The 22,474-nt window shown below is 41.1% G+C and overlaps 1 protein-coding gene across 1 annotated transcript in view; it reads left to right on the forward strand.

Moving 5' to 3' along the window:
* Positions 1 to 22,474, forward strand: part of FLT3 (fms related receptor tyrosine kinase 3) — a 53,379-nt gene that overhangs the window by 24,169 nt on the left and 6,736 nt on the right. Inside the window, exons 5-16 of the mRNA XM_074914807.1 lie at positions 1,700 to 1,817; positions 3,454 to 3,590; positions 4,179 to 4,318; positions 4,415 to 4,568; positions 9,089 to 9,254; positions 12,793 to 12,899; positions 14,136 to 14,247; positions 15,785 to 15,963; positions 17,409 to 17,521; positions 17,620 to 17,752; positions 17,842 to 17,946; positions 20,863 to 20,973. Of these exons, the coding sequence (XP_074770908.1) occupies positions 1,700 to 1,817; positions 3,454 to 3,590; positions 4,179 to 4,318; positions 4,415 to 4,568; positions 9,089 to 9,254; positions 12,793 to 12,899; positions 14,136 to 14,247; positions 15,785 to 15,963; positions 17,409 to 17,521; positions 17,620 to 17,752; positions 17,842 to 17,946; positions 20,863 to 20,973 (1,575 nt within the window). The remainder of the gene's footprint in view (positions 1 to 1,699; positions 1,818 to 3,453; positions 3,591 to 4,178; positions 4,319 to 4,414; positions 4,569 to 9,088; positions 9,255 to 12,792; positions 12,900 to 14,135; positions 14,248 to 15,784; positions 15,964 to 17,408; positions 17,522 to 17,619; positions 17,753 to 17,841; positions 17,947 to 20,862; positions 20,974 to 22,474) is intronic.

Consider the following 22,474-nt stretch of genomic DNA (forward strand, 5'->3'; position numbering starts at 1 on the left):
CAATGCCAGTCTTGTTTATTTGGGTTTAGAGTAAACCCATCTATCACTACAGCTGCTCAGCACAAGGGTGCCCAAGAAGCTGAAATTTTAACCGCTGTTAAATGCTCATGTCAGCATGACAGCATGTGCGAGGTGTGACTTTTTGAAAGGCCCACAGTGGGAGCAGATTTGATTTAATTTTCTCAAGGATCACACAAGAGACATCTCTGACGCAGAAGCAACTGATGCAATGAAGTTCAAGCTTCTGTTTCTAAGTAGGGGTGTCCAAGAACATCTTAAAAAAAAAAAAAAGACCCACATTGACATGATTTTTTTTTAACAGAAGACAAATACTGTATTATTTTGTCTGGGAAGGGCCAAATTTAAAGATAAAATTTAAAAATATAAAAGAAATTTCAAAGAAAATAAACAAAACATCAGTCCAAACATCTAAAAGACTGGCAAACCCTTCTAGAGACAGATTCAACAACAAGCATCATTACTTGCCTTATTTTTAATAAACTGAGACTAATCAACATTTTTTTATTCCCTCTTTTTTTTTTTTCTTCTCTTTGGCTTTTTTTTCTCTCTCTGGTGTCAGAAGTGTTACCTCCAGTATCTCCTTTTATTTGAAGGCCTATTACATGTCTCAATTATAATTTAAAGAACTTCATTGAGGGGACAGGGTATTAAATCTTTAATTAAATATTACCTACTATATCAATTAGGCTTTAGGGGTAAAAAATGTTATTACATGTGCAAGCAAGAGTAGTTTGAAACTGTCTCAATGAAGATCTTTTACATATCAATTGCTTGGATTGCATTCTCTTTGCTCCTCTGAATCTAATATCATAATTACATCTCTCATAAAATCCTCCAGGCTAGATGTGAATTCTTCAACTGAGATGTGATCTCCATAGGTGAAAAAAAGCCTTCTAGGCCCAGATTATAAGAGATAAATGAAGAAAGAAATTAAAAAACCAAAAGTATTAGTTGCACCTAGGCATGTCACCTTGCAGGCAGTGGAAGTATGACTGTAAAGAAAATGTCACTCTTCTGGGTGGAAGCTGTAATTTCAATTGTAAAATGACCTAAAACCAGACTCGGTACTTCTCCTTTTGAGTCAAATTTTTAGCAGTTTTAATACATTAAATTTCTGTATTTATTCCAAGTCTGTGCCTGACAGGTTCAGGGGACTGGGAGTTGTCTAGGAACCTTTTCCCCCTCAGTTACAAAATAGGATAGGGAAGTCTGATGGTTATCAGAAGTCATTATCACCCGTTGTTTTTCCATCCCATATCTGATCTTACTGAGTAGTATGCAATGATCCCATTATGTGTAGAGACTTTGTAGTCTCAACAGATACTCCACTAAAGGCCACGGGCTTGGCATGTTATTTAAAAAGGTATCTGTTCTCCTGCCCTGTGAAATGAATAGCAACCACAGCAAATTAGCACCTTTCAGTATCAGTCTCAGGATTATCCTCTGGTGTACAGAGGCAGGCCTTTGCTAGGGGGAAGCTGTGCATTTAGCAATCAAGGCTGAAAAACTCATGAGACCAACCCACAATACCCCTCGGGCAGAATAATTTTCTATTCCCTTGGTGTTGAAACCTCCTGAAACAAAATTACAACTCTGTAACTTCATGTACTATGAAATGAGCAAAACACCATTCCAAAATTTTTTAAGCATTCTTAAACATTTGCATGATTTTTGACAGAGAAACCAGGCAAACCCTATTTCAGGAAAAGAGAAAAATCAGATGTTATTGAGTGCATATCTGAGAGCTACCCCCAACCCTCTGTGGAGTGGATATTTTGCAAAACACCTGAAAAGAGGTATGATATATGTTTATATGCATGTTGAGTCTCTAGACTGAAAGTTTACCGTCTTCTGAAAAAGAACGGGAAGGCTTTGTACTGCTTAGTGTGCCTGTTGAGCTGGAAAGGTAACTGAAGAAGAGCTTTGGGTCAGAATTTTTGGAGCCAGTCTCTGCCAGGTTGCACACCCACGTGCTGGTTGAAAACCTGTGTCTGCATGATCCACTTTTGGAGTGCCGCAACACATTTTTCTCAGAAATGTTGGCTGTTGTGCTCTCTTGGAAACTTTCAGTTCTTGGCTTGAAAAAATCTATTCCAGATTCTATTATTTTGATGTCACAAGAGCAAATCAAAGGTATCGCATTTCCCTCTAGTTTTTCACACTTTTTGGAAACATGAATCATAGAATAGTTTGGGTTGGAAGGGTCCTTTAAAGGTCACCTAGTCCAATCCCCCTGCAATGAGCAGGGACATCTTCCACTAGATTGTGTTGCTCAAAGCCCCATCCAAGCTGACCTTGAATGTTTCCAGGGCTGGGGCACCTAACACTTCTCTGGGCAACTTATTCCAGTGTTTCACCACCCTCACTGTAAAAAATTTCTTCCTTATATCCAGTCTGAATCTACTCTCTTTTAGTTTAAAACCATTAGCCCTTGTCCTATCGTAACAGACCCTGCTAGAAAGTTTGTTCCAAACTTTCGCAGAGGCCCCCTTTAGGTACTGAAAGGCATCCTACCAGTGTAACTGACTCTGGATGCAACCATCCTACCAATTCCTCATCCACCAAACAGTCCACCCATCAAATCCATATCCCTCCAATTTAGAGAGAAGGATGTGGTGCAGGACCATGTCAAAGGCCTTAGAGAATTCCAGATAGACAACATCTGTAGCTCTTCCCATGTCCACTGATATAGTCACTCCATCATAGAAGACACTAGGTTGGTCAGGCAGGACTTGCCTGTGGTGAAGCCATGCTGGCTGTCTCGAGTCACCTCCCTGTCCTCTGTGTGCCTTAGCATAGCTTCTAGGAGGAGCCATTCCATGACCTTCCCAGGCACAGAGCAGAGGCTGACAGGTCAGTAGTTCCCAGGGTCCTCCTTTCTACCCTTTTAAAAAACGGGTGCTATGTTTCCTCTTTTCCAGTCAGCAGGGACAGTCACCTGAAGCATTAGAGCCAGGAAGATGTTATAAGGGATCATAATTTTCCAAACTAAATTTTTTTTTCCCCACTTTATTAATGTATAAAGTTGATTCTATTAACAGCAGGAATAATGCCTTTCTCTGCAGCATGGCAGTTTGGGATCTGGGACTCATAATGGCCGATGGATTTGCAGCAGCTCCCACCACCAGAAATTCAGAGATGTGATATGAAAGCTCAGCCTCTATGATTTCACTCTTGTCCAAATTTTAGTCACAGCATTACCTGTCTCTGAGTCAGTTGGGGCATATTCAGGTCATTTAAGCTCATATTTCTGCCTAGGCTGTGACATTTTTATTTTCTTATCTTCACCTTTCCTAGTTCCTTTTTATTTGGCTATGTAAGATCCAGTTTTCCCACTATTGTTTACATATTCTCATAGCTTGGAGATTTATCAGATTTATTTGCTTGAGGTTAACCAAATGAGTCAATGAATAATTGTGCTTGTAATTGCAGTTGCCCTGATAAAATACATGAAGAAACTGGGGAAATAGGTGGCATACAGAAGGTACAACATGAATTATTTCAAACTCATATATGGTGCTGTGCAGTTAATGACCTGGGCAGAGAATGCACCAGCCTCTTTACAATAGGTAACTTCCCTCTAAGGTTTACTTACATGCAAGCTGGATCCTGACACTGATGTTAGTTGTACTGCTCATCTGAGTTCTTTCTACTTTCTGGGCTAAGCTACTTCCTTGTAATCACTGAAACGAATCCAACTGAATATGACTGCTCTGTCGCATGTTTAAAATCCAATTCTAATAGCTATTTGTCATCTCTGTAAAAAATGACTTGGCCTTCTACATTTGCTAAACATCTACTAATTTTTCTTCATTCTTTTAGGACTGTGTTGCAATGCTCTTCAAAGTGTTCTCAAATATATACATTTATAAATAATTATAAATTAATACATAAATTCAGTTTTGTCTGTTTTTTAAATAAACCTGACCTGAGCTAAGATCTATGCTGAACTGTGTACTATAGATATCTTGTAAATTATGAGAAAATCCAACAAATTTACTAATTTCATGGTTTATGTGTAATTTTCCCAAATTCTAGTTATCATTACAATGTAATAATGGATGTCTATACAGCATTAGCAGACAGTTTGTTTCAAACAGTTTGTTCAGTAACAGAAAAGTAACAGTTGTTTCAGTGACTGTGTTCTGATTTTGTAGATTTAAATGAAAAACAAGCAGCACCTTTACCTAAATTACTTCTTAAAGTCGGGGAACCGTTGATGATCAGATGTAGAGCTGTTCACCATAATTATAAATTCAGAATAAAATTATCTTTTGAAAACAAAGAAGTTGAGCAGGTAAGAAGACAGGGCGTATTTTAAAATAGAAAAAAACTAATTGTTTCTACAACTAATCTGACAACTGATTAAATGGGAATCTCTGTTGAAAACTAGGATCACCAGTTTGAAGGATTAGACTACCAAACAGATCTCTCGGCGATTCGGATCCAGTATGCATTTACTTCAGCTGCAGGAAGAAGTGATAGTGGACATTATACCTGTTCTTCTACTGTTCATCCGAATCAAACTGCTTTGGTTACAGTTTTAGGTAATTCCAACCCCTGGTGTTAATTTTGTCCCTTGATTGTTTTTCTTTGTTTTCCATGTGGCAGTTCCTTGCTTTCAGGTATGCAGCGTATATTTGCAGTTCCTTTTCTAAGGAAAAAGTGTTTGCACTTACCGGCAGTCCACAAGAGCCAAGAGATTAATCTGAACTGATTAATTCTGGTACCCAGAGATAATCAACCTTTTCTTTCTAATGTTTTTCAAATAATAAAAGACAGTGCTTTTAGAAGTGAAATGAAATGGCACTGTTTAGAGATCTAGTCTTCATGATTGTTTCAATGGTATCTCTAGAAACACATACTGGGATTCATCTTATGTTATTGTAGGTCAGTCTCAGCCAGTGTGACACAAAGCCAGAGTGGCTTTTTGTGGGGACACAGAGATATAGGTTCCCCAGGGGACTATGCCTTGGGCTTTCTGGGCAGCAGGGAGTAGTGTAGTTGTGTAGCCCTTCTCTGGGCCACCGACTCAGATGTAGGCAGCTGCAGAGCAGATACAAATAGCTAGAGGTAAAGCACTGCAGAAAACACCATTTCTGGAGCTGTCCAAGAATATAAAATGCATGACCTGCCCTGTGTGTTCATCTGTTAATGCTCTGTGTGTTAGTTTGACCAGAGTCTGGAATGACCAGTGACTGGTTTCAACTAATGTGAGACAGAAACATCCTGCTGTGACTCCATTATGGGTTTTGAAAAGCTGTAGCCATGGTCTGTCTCCTCCTCACCACTTGCTCCCACTGCATCTCCCTTTCACTCACATATGGGACCTTCACTCCACCTTTGCTGCACCTTCAGAGGTGGGGAGGTAAGGCAGAGATTCTCATGGTCTCTGCTCTGCTATTTTGTATGGTCCCTTCAGGTACTTGTTCCTCTTGTACAGAAAAAAGCAGATACAAAATCTGTACTGGGCCTGACATGGGTCTGACAGGAAAGAATCAATTGGAAGGTTCTTGGAGGTGGGCTCTCCCACCCAAAACCCAGAACAAATGAGAAAAGACTGTTTCCTCTTATGGCAAGGGAGTGATTGACAAGTAGCCATTTGAGTTTGCCAAATTTTTTATGGGAAAGTAAATTTGAGGAAGAATTTTAACTCCAAAACCCGTGGAACTGGTAGCAGAAAGGAAATAAAAGCCTTTGTGTTAATTGAGAATGTAAGCCCAGAGAGGTGATGAATAGCATGACTCGACAGAGCTGGCAAACTGTCATGCAGAAGTGCAGCTGCAGCTATGATAGATCTGAAGGAAACCCCAAAACTAAAGAGACAACTACTCCAGCATTATTGGTTGTTCTGCATGTATTCTGCATTTCAGGTGCTGAAGGGAACCATCCTCCTAATACCAAGCTACACAAGGCCTGAAAATTTTAAAAATCAAAAGCATACCAAAGGAAACCTCATTCTGCTTCAGCAATGTGTTGATTTAAAAGCAAGTAGTGTTGAAGTTAGTTCAGAACAGCCTCAACTGCAAACCTTGTTTCTCAGATGGAAATAACATACAAATAGGCATACGTCTGGAAATAAGGCATAAAAAGGAAAGCTGTAGTTAGGACCATGCTGCAGAGTAAGCACTGGGATTAATTTTCTGACTGGTGTGCCTGGAGCTGCAGTCTGTAGCGCTGAGAACAAGGCTTTCCAAAGCACCCAGCATACATTTGACCTTAGATGTAGTTTCTCTCAGAGTTTACAACACTTAGGCTAGAAACAGTAGGAAGTGAGAACACTTACCCGTCTCTTCAGAAATTACTTTTTCAGTGCAATATCCTCTTTTCAGCTTCTGCCTACCATTGAGCAGGAAGTTCTCTTATCATTTACAGTAACTGAGTACAATACCTGGGCATTTTTAAGACACACATCTTCTTAGTAAACAAGAAGGTAGGAGTGAGCGAGTAGTGTAGAAGCAGTGTAGAAGTAATGCTTCTTTCTCAGTACTGGTGCCCAGTTCAGAAATAGTGGTTTCTTGGATCCATAAACTACCAGGTGTGAGTGTGTGTCACAGTAACGGGGGATATTTGAGTCACTGTCTCTGGTAGGCTGTATTTCTGAAAAGGGTATTTTTTGACTGGGGTATGCCAAGCTACGATGATTGTCTGTATCCTCCTTAATACCCCTTATGCCAGCAAATCTTCTGAGGGCTCATTGGCTTTGCTGATAAAAAAAAAAATCTGTTTGTTTATTTACATGGTTAATTAAAGTGGGGGGATGTTGTCATACCTAGCTAACAGCCATGCTTCTGATCCACCCCAGCCTTCAGTTTAATGTATTAATGACAACCCATGTTGGTGTGAATTTGTGCTATCATCCCAAGTTCAACTTCAGCAGGGACGTAGGTACAGATTTCACTCAGTTGTCCATGACATAGTGTAGCAGTTTCTGAAATGATCAGTGTCCTACCTTTAAACCATCATTGTGCATGAGTCAGCACCTATAGCTACACTTGTAATGGTCATGATGTAACTTAACCAAGAGAAAACTGTTTTGGTTGGCACATACTGCATTGCCTGAGGAGCCTGGCTAACGTAACTACATTGATGGATTGTCTTCTAATCTCTAATAATGCCTTGCAGCCAGACAGCTCTTGTTTGCTCTTTGCTAATTGGTACTTCACCAACTCATCCCATCTTGTGTAGCTGGTCAGCTCAGACAGGGTAGTTAGGCCACTTTAAAGTGCAGCAGAGATCATGTCAACAACTGCAGCTGCAAGGCTCTTTGTTTCTGCAGTTCTTATGCTCAGTTTCCACCAGTGTTGAATAAAGAATTTTTAGCACTACGTAATCTTGATTAAGGAATATGCGAGCTATTTTGCAACACATATTAGGTTTAAAGCAACAAATAAACAAATACAATAAATACAGAGACTTGAAAGCTTTGATTCCAGTCTCAAGAATTTCATCTCACCTCTCTGTCATTACTGAATAATCATGTTCACAGTTTCTCTGGCAGAAATACACTTAAACCTGCCAAAAAAATGATAAGCCAAGAAATAATGTGCTGGTTTCTTTCTCCTTCAAGAAGGAAACTACGTTTTCTGAGCTGTTTTCCAGAGAAATGGCATAGATTGCTCCAAGGTCCTTGTGTGCACTCTGGAGAAAGCTTTTACTGTTGGCTGGTCATGTTGTTAACAATACACATAAAGATGACATTCTGCCTGGAAGGATGAGGTTCAAAAGATCATTCAAAAGATGAAGGTCCAATTTATAAAACCAATAAGCCTTTAATATCAAAAAGTAGGAGAACAGTCATGAAAGGAATTGCTTCAAGTTTTAAAATACTGATTTTTTTGTGGTTTATATGGGAGTTTCCAGATAGTATTTTCAAACCAATAAGCTAGACAGAGATGAAACATGCCAAGCAGAATATAGGTTTACAACCAGAAGAAAAGCATTCAAAAGGAAAAACCCAGTCCAGCAATATTTCTACAGTGCAGTTTTTCACCATGTGGCTGATTAAACGTTGCCACAAGTTTCCCAGATGTTGTAGACTCTACTTCCTTGGATACCCAAACTCAACTGGACATGGCTCTGAGCAACCTCATCTAGCTGGACCTGCTCTGAGCAAGAGCTGGAATAGACATCTCCAGAGATCTCTTCCAATGTATATGATTCTGTGATTTTTATGGAGTGGATTCTAGCACCACTGGTGCCTTTAGGACAACTTCCTCCCACATGTGTCCGCTGTTCAGCCTCTTTGGGTGTGATTCATTTCACATCATGAGACATCTAGCCCCAGCAGTCAGTGCTAAGAAACAGATATTTTCTTACGCAGTTCCGTATATCTTTGATATCTTCTATTTTAGGATGAAATACATCTGGACATGCATGTCTCATTCCACTGAGTTTATCAGAGGTCCATACAAGTAGCTTAGGGGGGGTCACTGAACTTCAGACAGCTCCATTAGGTGAAACAAATCCCACCATAGCAGGGCAAGTACCGGCAGTTCATGGTTCATGCACATCTTCAAAACATTTTTTCATGTTGCTGTTGTCTTTCATCAAACATGTCTAATTTAGATGGAGAAATAAAGGAGCAGCTACATGATTTATTTGCAAAATCTTCAGCTCATTTAAGAGAAGGAGAAACAACTACTATTAACACCTGATCATAGTGGAGATGCCACCTGGTTTTGTTCCCTGTTAGAGGAAAGCCAGAGAATGCAGCTGTTAATGCCTGGAACACACACCTAAACCAATCCAAATAAACAATGGTGTTGTTGGCCCTGTGGCTCTTGTAGGGTAGACTGGGGAGAAATGTTGGACCATTTGGGAAGGGTTCTGGTCTGACCAAAAAAAATATGCAACTTCAGCAGGCTCTGATTGTTTGTCTGCAGCTGAACACAGTGACATCATTTCAGTACTACTTTGAAGCATTATCTTATTTTGATTAACAGGATGCCTTTTGTGATGTAACATGGTGCTTTTTTTGCTTGTGATAACCAAAACAAAAAACATACAGTTGTCAAAATTCCTTCATTAAGCAGTCCAGCCTTTGTACTTTTATTTTTTTTTTCAGAAAAGGGATTTATAAATATAACCGACTCTAAAGAAGATTTTGAAATTGGTGAGGAAGAGTTTTGCTTTGAAGTTAACTTTACAGCATATCCACCAGTTAGATGCATGTGGCTGTTTTCCCAAAAAACATTTCCATGTAAACAAATTTACAGTGTGGATGGACACAGGTACTTGAATATTTTGGAATAATTTGATATAATAATGTTTCCTCTTTATATTGCATTTTGACTGCTTACTGTCCATGTTTTGTATTGTATTCTATTTGTGTTTTTAAAATGTGGATGGGCCACGTGATGAAGCTATGTTAACAAAAGACACTCAAACATTATTTTGGCTTTCAACAGCAGTTCATGTAGATAACTTCAAGAATCACTTTATTCTCCATGTTATAATAAACCCCTTGGTAAGCTGTGCATGTGCATCTGCAACCCTTTAGTTTGTATACATTTTTGCCATGCCCTTTCTCTCTAATGTAATTTCTCAGTTACAGATCTGCTGCGGTTTTCATACTGGATCACAAGTTCTACATGTTCCCCTTTTGTCATCCTGTTCTTGATGATGTTCCCAGTGTCTTTCAAACTGCTCAAATCAAGTCCAGGGCCCCATAGTTTCCCAGGCCACTGTTAGATCTGTTCAACGGTGCCTGTGCCACAGAAACATACCGTTCTGCTCATTACCCAGGTCATGTATTCTTCCACTGCTGCAAAACATGTTTTGAATAAACCTGTTAGTTATCTACCTTTTTTGTTATTTCCTACAATGAAGTTCTGGCATGAATCCTGTTTAAGGATAATGTTTTCTCCATTCCCTGGGCTTTCTAATTTCTTGATAACATTATCTAATTTCCTTCAGAGTAGTCTCATGGCTTTCAAGGTAACAGCTCTTATTCACCTCAATGAAAATAAAGCCAAGCTGCTCTTTTAAATTTTTAGCTTTAAAACCAAGCAGGCATTAATGTGGCTCCACTGATTTCTTCTCATATTCTTAAAACCTCTCTTAGCCTCTGTATAAAACTGTGTCACAGCCTTGATTATTTTTATTATTTCTTTCCTTAGTATTTTGGTTTAATCCTTAGTATTTAATCCTTAGTATTATTGATTTTATCCACCAGCTTGTCAAGTCATCTTTGCAACAGACTGGCCTTTTCATCTGCATCAGATGGTGTATTGAGTCAGACATTCATGAGGTTCAGAGACAGCTTAGTTCAGATTAGTTAACTGTCATCTCCTGGCAGTGACCACAGGAACTCTGTCCCTGCTGATAAAGTGAGGGCTGTCAGCAAACTTTGATAGCATTGGGTGGGTGTTGGTGACTAATCTGCAATGCCTGACATGGGCCAGGCAGATCTCCTCTTTGTGGTCAAGACTGATTTTGGAAATAAGGTCTCAGGGGATGGCTATGGGCATTTGCTCATCCTTAACCATTAGGTACCTCCCTCCAGCTGATAATGCTGAGCTAATTTGCTTTGCAGCTGGTATGGACCTCTTCTCACTGCTTGTAAGAGTGGGAGTCAGTTTTGCTTGGATGATTGACAGCTGGTATAAATTCAATCCAGATAAGAAGGTGCTGCGGACTGGGCCAACAATAACAATTTTGGAAACTCTTGAACTAGCTTAGGTAACCCTCATTAATTGGTCAGGTGCAGCTGCTGGTGGCCTGGGGTTTATGAGTCATTCCAGATGGCCTTTGCAGCACCAAAGTAGCGGTTGCTGAGTGCTGATCACCATCTGCCGGACAGGAGAAAGTCCAGATTGTGTTCCTGGAACAACCTGTTCTGGGCTGGCTCAGCTGCTGCCAGCCCTGCACCGGCCACAGACATGGCCATGGCTGCCTCACCACCCCAAGCATCACCAAAGCGTGGCCTGGAGGCTGCTTCAAACAGATAACTCAGTCATCCATCTGACTGCACTGTTGATTAAATACTTTTTTTTTAATGTTCATTTTAGGTATTTATACTTTGCATTTATTTATCATCCTATTTATTTTATGGAAAAATATAATTGAGAGAAAAATACATTAATTTGGTGATTATTTCATCTGACAAGTACATTTTTCTACGCAAACATCCCCCACAGCTACCCAGTTTTGGTTGAATACTAGCATTGGATAGACATGTATCACCTGAGCAAAAAGAGTTGGGGTAGATATTTAATTCGGTTTGAAGTCCCCAGAAGCAGCAAGAGGTAGCGAGATCAAGAGATTCTACCTACAAGCTGTAGTGCTGCAGATTTTTTTTAAAGCAGGTTTCTCAAAACAAAACAAAGAAGGTCATCACATACCTTAACATACTGTGAGCCTGACTTTACATATTTTAATTGACTTCGGTGTAATCCTGTCTCCCAACACTTCTACTTTATTCTTTTCATATCCTTTTTCATTTCCTATTTTTCTTTTTTATTTATTTCTACCATTTCCTTATCAAACCGTCCCTCCTGATTATAGATCATATTAGATTTTATTAATTAACTCTGTCCCTTTCTTTAGCTTTTCATTTCAGGTCCCAAGGATTCATGTCTCCTGTCAGTGCCCTTACATGTTTTCAGAGATTCCTTCAGAATTACCATTTTCTATTTGCATTTGTTGTCTCTCTGTTTTAGCACACTACTGATTTTCACTTCCCTCCTAAGAGTAAACGAGTTTTCATACACAAAATGACCTCTGATAAGTTTATAATGTTTATCTCATGTCATCTTATGTTTTCAGGTATCAGACACTCTTTTTTTAATGACTTTCTCATTATTTCATTAGGATTTGATCCTTCAGATTTAGGATTTCAAAAGTAAAAGATGATTTATGGTTTCTCCTGCATTCGGTATCTATTTTGAGGCATCTTAAAAGGGGTCTGATTTTAAAAAGTCCCTGAGTTCAGGGACATCTTTAAGGCCATTTTAAATGAAGACATTCAAAAGTCAGTAAAGACTAAACTGCCAGTGGCTTCAATGTGAGTTTTCTTGCTCAAGGATTGCAAGGTGACTTGATCTCTTAGTTCATTTGTATGAACTCATTCTCCTTGCTTAAGGAGAAATACCATGATTTTAGTTATCCAGATTTCTTCCAAGCTCATTACTGCGTTCTCTTACTTTGAAAATTACTGGTACATGCTGTCTTTTTTTCTGTCTGCTTCAAACTCCCTGATATGCCTGCTTGCCTTTACCACTGAATTTGAGTTGGGGGCCTCCTACTAGGTTTTCCTTGAGCAGTCAGCTAAAATATCTGCCCCAAAATATCAGCAACTAAACCTAAGATGACATTTTCTTAAGTGCTCTTCTAACGTTGGTGAGTTGCAATAGCTGCCATTTAAGTATGATAATCATCCTGACAATGATAACCTAGTCAAAAGGAGAGAAATAGGATGCCATCTCTGTAAGATGATATGTTTCTTGGTCTTTAGTGTCTGCACCAGGATGCGTTATATACCTTGTCTTCCAACAGATTGGTAACAAAATCACAGCCTGACAGCCCATGTGCCCTGCAGGAACTATGAGAAACATTGCAGAATTAAATTGATACTGCAGGAAAAAAAAATTCCTCTTATCAAAACGGTTACATTCTGGGGTTTATATTCTCTAATCAAAAATAATTTAATCTGGAATCCTCATTAAAAGATGTTGAATTGTTTCAAACATATATAGGAGTCTTGGCTACTTTAAAAATCTTTTTCAAGTTGGTCTTTTGTCCTTTTCCCTCCTTTTCTTTGCTCCACAGCATTTCATCAAAGTTCTGCGACCATCAGCACCAGCCTGGGATATATGTATTTTATGCTGAAAATGATGATATGGTCGTGACAAAAAAATTCTCTCTGTATGTGAGAAGTAAGTGAGAAAACGATTACTGTGAAGATTTGGCAAAGTCTGAGATTTTGCCGCTGATATAACTGGAGCTAATATGTTGCTTTTCTCTTGGTATTCCCCATTTCATTTACATGGATTTATTGTTAAAAATGGAGAAGCACAAGGCAAAAATGTGATTCTTTTCACACTGCCCTACACTGCTGAAATCCAGGCACTGGGTCAGAGAAGGATGCTGGCTGCTTGTGGGTCATATTTCTTGTGTTGATCAGGTATGGAGAAAAGAGGAAGGAGGAGGAAGTTGTTAGGTTTTTTCTCTTCCCTTTAGTCTGCCATAAACAGAGAGGACAGAACATGAGAAATTAGTCATATACCAAGAAAATTAATATTTCTTAAGAAAACCACAAAGCCTAGGAACTCTGTAAAATACAGTAACTATATTCTAATTCTACAAATCTGGAATATATGTGACTGCTGTAGAGACCACATGAGATACACAGTCAGAGGAAACACTTGTCCTTGTTAGGTGTTAGCTTTCTATGGTGTGTTTATGTAATTTTTTTCCTAATGCTATTTATGAGTTAATGCAGTTAGTCTGGAGACCCTTTGCTGTGTGACATGTTAGGGCTGCAGTGCCTCCTACACCCCTGCCCTCAATTCACACACATGCAGAGTCTGATACAAGGAAACAATCACCTACTTTGTGGAGAAATCCCCTTGCACCCCGGCACCGGAGTAAACATGCATGCTTTATAACTCTCTGAGTTGTAGAGTCTGTTTCCACAAAACAAGTCTTGCCTGGTGCTCTCAGTTACCTCAGTTCTGCCACGTGACTGCAGCATCTCATGTTTGCTCTAGGTTAGGGATCATTATTTATTATATATGATTTATAAAGGGATCCTCTGTGCACATTTTGTATGAGCTGGACACCCAGAACTGGGGTGTCAGTGGAGTCCTAGGGCCAAATGCTTGCTCTGAGTCAGAAAAGCAGAAGTCAAGACTTCTAATTTTGGCTCTGCCAGTTTTGGTCTGGCTATGCCTGTACAGAGAAGTGGCTGCTCCCCCTGCCTTGACCACACTCCCATCCCACAGAACCAAGGCACAGGGCTGAGGGCTGCACACAGCTCTCACAGTGATATGTGGGTGGGTTAATTTGAAAACAGAAGCAGATCTTGGTCTTGGCAGATGTAGCATTGCCACATAAACGTGAAGGGTTTTGGTCACTGATGTGCTGACAGAAATTGTCTTATCTTGTTGCAGGAAAGCCTGAAGTAACGATGCAGTTGTTGTTCAAGCAGATCTCCTGCACTGCTGACAGTTACCCTGCCTCATCCTGGATTTGGAAAAACTGTCCCAAACTGAACTCATCCAAGTATATAATTTTCCCTCTTTTTGATTCATTGCAAAGACCGTATCTGAGCTATCCTTGGTTAAATGAAGACTAGTGTGTAAGAGACTAAGTGTAAAATGCACCTTCCACCATTTGTACAAGGGGACATGGTGGTTCACTCCAGGGGAACCAGATCACCAAAACGAGGGAAAGTTTTCTATTTTTTTATTGGTATCAGGTGAAGTCTATAAAGATCTGTATTTCAGGCTCTTTACACTGAAATAAACCCCACTGGGCTTATATCAACAGTGAGGTAGTTACAAAGTCTTATCTAAGCTTTTACTCTTGGCCTATAAAATTTAGAGGGCATTCAGGGAATGCATTGGTTAATATGGGCTTGATTAAGCTTTGGTTAATACAGCTGTTATTGTGACCAGTAAAGACAGTGAGAGTGTTTCCTGTAAAGTTAGTGAGAGTGTTTCCATTTCCTCTATTTATTTAGGGCAATGGCTCAGGCCCTAAAATTTCAAGAGATGCTGAAATAGCTTTGAACTGTTTCATGAACTCTGCAGTGTTTATATATTATGCTAAAGAACTAATAATCCCATGGTGCAGAAGAGTACTGGGTCAAGTTATCTTTTGGAAGATTGTTGATAAAACTCTAAGTATTTTAACTAGATATAAAAAAACCTGTCTAGACCATTTTCTCATCCATACCTCTGAAAAGGCTTCCTAACATCAATCTGTGCAGAAATGGAAAAGGAAATTAAACATCCAGCTAGTGAGTTTAAAATACTCTTTAAAAAACATCTTTCTGGAAAGAAAATGCTGTGACATTTCTTTTCTTGGAAAATTCCACATGTAGAAGATAATACTGTGTAGAAATGATTAAGTTTTATTTCTTTACTTATTTATGTGGACAGTAAATTAGGCAGTAAGCTGATGAATGATAGAAAAGCTGAAAGTCAAAATTATCAAAATTATCTCTGCATGGGCTTCCTTTCCCTAGAGTATAAATGTTTCTTCTTTCTACATATCAGGTCTTATTTAAGTCCTTAATAAGGGCAGATGGTCTCCATCTTGAGTGAGAGAAACTTTGTGGTTGAAATGACGTACTTTCAGGGAAAGGAGTTACAACTTTTACTGTGGGTTCATTTTGTATTTATTGTTTTAGTAGCAGCTCATTTGGAGCTGTTTGGTGGTTTGAGTGTGGTAAAGGTGAAACCAGTGGGAATAGATGCAGTAGGAGGGGGTCGTTGTCCACTGTGGAAATTGGTGGAGGTCCTGAAGGTCAGGAGCTGCAGGCGCCCTGCCAGGGCAGTGATGGAGGGTGGGAGTGAGCCTAGTGTAGGAGGTAGGGAGCCCAGTTGACCCCCCGCTGACCCTGCCATGTCCACCACCAAAAAACAAGACTGGCAACTGCTCTGAAGCCTCCCTCTAACAGTGACAAAAAACAAGCCCATCTATCCTTCCCTCCTTTCCCACACAGATGTAAGACACGTTTTGAAGCATCCCACCTTCTTCCTTGGAAAATGTCACTGTGAGCCAAAAATCAAAACTGGTCTGCTTTCTTTTTCAGCTGTACAGAAGAAATCACTGAGGGAATTCACAACTTCTTGCCAGAGAGGAGATCCCTGGGTTCATGGATCTCAAGTAGTACTTTAGATGTAAAGGAGACAACAACCACCTTCTCTGTGGAGTGCTGTGCAAACAATTCTGCCGGTTCAACCTGCGAAAAGAGCTTCATTAACCTGTCAGGTACCATAAACCAGTGCTTTAGCACAGGTTTTCTCAATTAAAGCTAACGTGGTAGAACATACAGTAGTTTTTATCTGGCTAAATGACTGACCATGCAATGGCATTGCAGGTAAAACACAAGCACTGTGTGCACACAGTGTGGGAAATGGTGGGTGAATGGGAAAGACATGTGTCTTTCCTCTGCTCCCAAAGCAGGGGTCTCCCTCATTAAAATAAGCAGAAATTTCACACAGATAGAAGTGCAGGATGGAGCCATGGCAATGGTGGGGTCTGCTTTTTTATTTCATCTTAGTAATCCCTACCTGAAACCTGGAGGTATCAGCTTTGGGAAGAGCTGAAGCCACTTTGGTAGCTGGTGGCAGGTGTTAGCTCTTGTTCCTCTCCTGGAGGCCACTGTGGTGCTGCCAGAAATGCCCGTAGGAGCTCTCCTCACCCCATGGAGGTCATCACACAACCAAGCAAGAGCATGACTGAGCCAACAGACCCACTCAAGGGTTAGTCCCTGTCTGGGAAGCAGCAGTGAATACTGGGGAGTACAGTGAGACCTTCTTAAACTGCTGTAGGCAGGTGGCAGAAGGCTAAGCCCTGCTTTGGGAACTGCTGTGCAGTCTCTCTTCTTGTTGAAGGCACGAGAGATTCTTTCCTCATTGAACAAAAAAATCAATATGATTATTTGCCCATGCACTTTATACTTGTAACACTGTACGCACTTGCCAGGGCAAAATATCTCATTACAGGGAACATGCTGTGGCACCTGGGAAGTGTTTTGAAGCATGCAGATATTTGCAATACAGAGATTTCCTTTGTCATGGATGAATAACCTGTTTGGTGCTTTTGACTACAGCTGGCAGAAACTGTGACCACTGACAGAGTTTGAGCATTTATGTTGAAATTACAACAGAAAGTAAGCATAATACAGTCTTAGAAACAATCAGAATATGAGAACAGGTCTCATGTAACACTTACCTACCCACCCACACCTTATAGTATGATCCTGACTTGTTGTTAAGCGGGTTCCTGGCTGAACAGCAGAGCAATGCTCTGAGCAGGTTATGAACAGTCCGCCTGCTGGTAACTGGTGCTTTGGTACCTAACACACATTGCTTGGGGCAAGCCACGGGGAGGGAGGGGGAGATGCGATGAGAGGAGGAAGTGATTATTCCTGTTTATGCTCACAAAGTCCAATCCATCGATCATAGCAACACCTCCGTGCACTTACATTTGTTAATTGGTGCAGCATTTTTTTGGCATGAAAACAGATGTCAGAATCACCCAGCACTTAAAGCCTCCTGCCCAGCTCCTTGCTTTGCATGTGGTTCTGTCTCATTCCCCATGCAGAGGAGGCCCAGGCATGAGGGGACTGCAGCTGGCAGCCACCAGAGGTTCTCCTTGCACCTGTACACACAGGCTCTGATTCAGTGGGTAGTAATATGTATCTCTTAAAGTTGCAGGAGCTGTTTTTTCCCCTCTGGACAATACTGCATTCTATATCTTTCTTGGATTTTTACTCCTACTGATTGCTTTCTTGTTTGTATTCATTTTTCATAAATACAAAAAGGTAAGAGCAAACATAAAAACCTGCCCCTTCTTCTTTTGTTCCTATCAGGCTGCTGCTTCTTCTCTAAGACTTATTCCACTGTTTTTTTTCTTCCAAAGCAATTTAGATATGAAAGCCAGTTGCAAATGATACAGATGATAGGCCCATTGGATAACGAGTACATCTACATTGACTTCAGAGAATTCGAGTATGATCTCAAATGGGAATTTCCCAGGGAAAATCTGGAATTTGGTGAGCGGTCCACAAGGCAAACCACAATGTTGAAGTAGCAGTCTGTGCTGTACCAGCAGCAAATAATATTGGCATATTGTTTCTTGTAGGACAGGTCCTCGGTTCTGGGGCTTTTGGGAAAGTGGTGAATGCAACAGCTTATGGAATTAACAACGCAGGAGATTCGGTTCAGGTCGCAGTCAAAATGCTCAAAGGTACAATAAACTCTGGGCGCCTTCTGCAAGCAGTGATGTATTCTGGCAACTCCAAAGCAGAAGTAGTGTTGGAAGAATTCCCTTTATATACAGACTTTTAGCAGCTACACTTCACAAATACTTGGTTTCAAAATCCTTTCAAAATGCTTTCAAAATCCTTTTTCAGCTTGGAAAAGTATTGCTGAAGTGCCTTCTTCCTGCAGCATGTTGTATTTGTCCTATGCACCACAGATCTGGGTTGTGTGGGGAAGCATGGAGGTGCTCTGCTCTAAAGCACTCTAAAGCATAGCACTCTAAATTCACAGAATCACAGAATTATTCAGGTTGGAAAAGACCCTTGGGATCATCGAGTCCAACCATCAGCCCTACTCTACAAAGTTCTCCCCTACACCATATCCCCCAGCATCTCATCCAAACGACCCTTAAACACACCCAGGGATGGTGACTCCATCACCTCCCTGGGCAGCCTATTCCACTGTCTGACCACTCTTTCTGAGAAAATTTTTTTCCTAATGTCCAGTCTAAACCTCCCCTGTTGCAGTTTAAAGCCATTCCCCCTTGTTCTGTCACTAATCACCTGTGAGAAGAGACCAGCACCAACCTCTCTACAATGACCTTTCAGGTAGCTGTAGAGAGTGATGAGGTCTCCCCTCAGCCTTCTATTCCTCAAACTGAACAGCCCCAGCTCCCTCAATCTCTCCTCACAGGATTTGTTCTCCAGGCCCTTCACCAGCTTCATTGCCCTCCTCTGCACTCGCTCCAGCACCTCGAGATCTCTCTCGTATTGAGGTGCCCAAAACTGGACACAATACTCCAGGTGTGGCCTCACCAGTGCAGAGCACAGGGGGACTGTCACCTCACTACTTCTGCTGGTCACACTATTTCTGATACAAGCCAGGATGCTGTTGGCTTTCTTGGCCACCTGGGCACACTGCTGGCTCATGTTCAGCTGCTTGTCAATTAGAACCCCCAGATCCTTTTCTTCCACACAGCTCTCCAGCCACACCTCCCCAAGCCTGTAGTGATGCATGGCGTTGTTGTGGCCCAAGTGCAGGACCTGGCACTTTTCCTTGTTGAAGCTCATCCCGTTAATGTTGGCCACCAATCCAATCTATCCAAGTCTCTCTGCAGAGCCTCCCTACCTTCATGCAGATCAACACTCCCCTTAACTTGGTGTCATCTGCAAGTTTACTGATGATACACTCTATGTCCTTATCAAGATCATCAATAAAGATGTTGAACAGAAATGGTCCCAACACCGAGTCCTGAGAACACCACTTGTGACTGGCCACCAGCTGGATTTAGCTCCATTGACCACCACTCTCTGGGACCGTCCATCCAGCCGGTGCTTGACCCAGCAGACCATTCGCTCATCCAGGCCGTGGGCAGCAAGTTTTTCTATGAGAATCCTATGGGGAACTGTGTCAAATGCTTTTCAAAAATCCAGATAGACAATATCCACAGCTTTTCCCTCATCCAATAGTCGGGTCATCTTGTCATAGAAGGAGAGGCAGGACCTGCCTTTCATAAACCCATGCTGACAAGGTCTGTTTCCCTGGTTGTCCATTATATGACTTTTAATGGCCCCCAAGATGACCTGCTCCATGACCTTCTCTGGCACCAAGGTCAGACTGACAGGTCTATCTTTTCCTGGATCCTCCTTCCTGCCTTTCTTGTAGATGAGTGTCACATTTGCCACCCTTCAGTCCAACAGGACCTCCCCAGTTAGCCATGGCTTCAGGTAAATTGTGGAAAGTGGCTTGGTGAGCACATCTGCCAACTCCTTCAGCACCCTTGGGTGTAACCCATCCAGTCCCACAGACTTGTGTACATCCAAGTGGTGCAGCAGGTCTCTGGCCACCTCCTCTTTAATTGTGATGACCATATTCATAGTGCAGATTAGCCTGCTGGTCACATTGGTGACTCTGTGGACTTTGGAGTAAGATCACTTATTCTTGTAATGCTGTCTAGTGTTGCACTCCCTTCACCTCCTGCATCTGAGTTAGCTTGTTTGCAAAACTTCCAGCACATCTTCCTGTAGTCTTTTCTTCTTGGTGACACAAAGCAATTTCTTTCCATCACTCCTTATGGGTCAGGCTTCTTAAACCTCTAATCCTCCTTTATTCTCTGATCTGGCCTCTCTCCAAACTGTCTTGACCCCTCATTAAAGCACTGTCCAGAAGCAAGCTTCTGTGGCAGCAAGCAGAGCAGGGTCCCTTACTGCCTCATTGGGTCCCAAGTACCACAACTCTCTCCATATGTAACAGGATGAGCTATCACATCAGCAGCAGCACCAGCACCCTGCTCACCTATGTGCCCACACAGACTCTTTCTGCCAGCACTGCTGTCCAGCTGTTCAACCCCCATTTGCACATGTGCATTAGCTTTATACTTCCTTGACCCACTGCCTTTTGGTTGTCTTTATGGAAGTTCAACTTGGTCATTTTGGTTCACATCTCCAATTCACTGAGGTCATGAGGAGTGAATACTTGCTGCAAAACAAGCCTAAAACTATTACTGAAAAACAGGGTGGCCTTCTTAGCTGTTGGATTGCATGCCATATGGCTATTGAGACTTTTTTTTTCTCTTAGCATTTCTTTCCAACAGGATTGACTGCCATTATTTCTGTGCTTGTGAACACCTTCATACACTGCTGCCATTACTCGCCAGCCCAAGAATGACAAATATGAACATTTTGTGACTGCTTTCCCAAGCATTCATATGATCCACACTTACATGCACATTTATTTTCCAACTTTGGTGAAAACTTTTTATGCAGTACAATTTTTTAGGATGTTCCCAAACATACTGTCAGTCCGATTAGTTTGAAATGAAGACTTACATGTGATAAAACATCACAACCATTTACGTTTTTATTTGCTGGAGATTTCTGAACTTTTGTTATTACTTTTACAGAAAAACCTGATGCTTCAGAAAAAGATGCTCTAATGTCTGAGCTGAAAATGATGACTCACATTGGAAGCCATGAAAATATTGTGAACTTACTAGGAGCTTGTACTGTGTCAGGTAACTTGTGTAAAGGTACCAGTTAAAACCTTCAGACTAATGAGGACTCCTGAACAGAAAAGTATCAAAATTGATCACCGAAATCAGTATTCAAAACATTCAAGCCATAATTAATCACTTACCACTAGTGCTGCTGTTCCCCTCTTCATTCCTGAATCCTGTCTTTGCCCAACCAATTTTGCGGCTCTGTGCTGACCCAAAATAAGATGAAGATGAACTGAAAGCAAAGTTAAGGCCATGCATGTGTATGGAAATGGGTCCTTTCTAATTGTACTTGCATGAAGTGATATAACAGCACTTCTGTGGAAGAGGTTTTCCTGTTACAGCGGTGATGGCACAGATATGGGCCAGTTTATTAAGTGAAAAGGAGAAACTTATCTGCTGTAAGGTATTTTTGTATCCACTTGATTATACTCACATAAGAAAGTATATATTTTTTTTCTTAAATCACATGGCTCACACTGTAGAAAGTGAAGTTGTAGAGAGGAAGGGGGAAATGTCTAGAAGCTAGTCAGGAAAGGAAAGAAACTGAAAAAGAGCAGGAGAGGCAGGGACACCCACAGACAGAGGAGGAAAGAAGTGAATAATGAAAAGAGAGAGAACATTTTAAATGACTGAATGTAAAAATAAACTGAAGATGGAAAGAACTAAGCAAAGATGGACTAAGATGAAAGTGGCAAGATATTATCTCTGATTAATTATTGTGTGACTCAAGTTGTCATCAGTTGTCATTGAGGCAACATACATGGATATTCTTGTCCCAAGAACTCTTTCTCTGGCCAGTCCAGCAGTGAACAGGAACAGGTGAGGAGAGGCTGAAGAATAGATCACCTTGGGGGAAGGGAAGGGTTATATTCAGTGTTTGTCCGTATCAGGAGTTATAACATCTGCCCCTGAAAAACTTGACATATTTTCTGCCATTAATATTTATTAAGTCAGAAAAAAACAAAAATAACAGTTAACTCTTGTTTCCCCATTTTCATCAACAGCAATAATGTCGTGCAAATATATTCGAGGCATAAGAGGAAAGCAATAGATTGTTGGTGGTGGCTTTAGCTGATTTGAAACTATACAGGCTGCCACTGCCTTCTGAAAAATTTGGCAAGATGTGATGGTGTAGGCAGGAGAGCTGCAGGGAAGACCTGCTTAGTCTGGCTGGGTAGGGCAGAGACAATTCCAGCTTTACCCAAGTCCCATTTTCAGAAGCATTTACATGGTTCTCAACACTTCTACATCCATCCTCTGAGAGACTTTACAGGCTTTTCAGTGTGCCCTACCTTGCTTGACAGGGGCCTCCCAGCAGAAACATCCACAAATTCGTATTCAGTCTTTCTGAGCCAGAAGGGGTGATGCCAGTGTAAGTCTTCGCAGAGGGGATGTGTGACCCCTCTGAGCTCTCCCTGGCCATTCGCTCTGCTCCTGATGGCTTGTCATGGCTTTCCTCCAAGCCTGCCTCATTGGGAATCGGGCATATTTTTGAGAAAGTGGCCTGACCAGTGCT

This window comes from Athene noctua, chromosome 1 (genome assembly GCF_965140245.1).
Source record: "Athene noctua chromosome 1, bAthNoc1.hap1.1, whole genome shotgun sequence".
Lineage (NCBI taxonomy): Eukaryota > Metazoa > Chordata > Aves > Strigiformes > Strigidae > Athene > Athene noctua.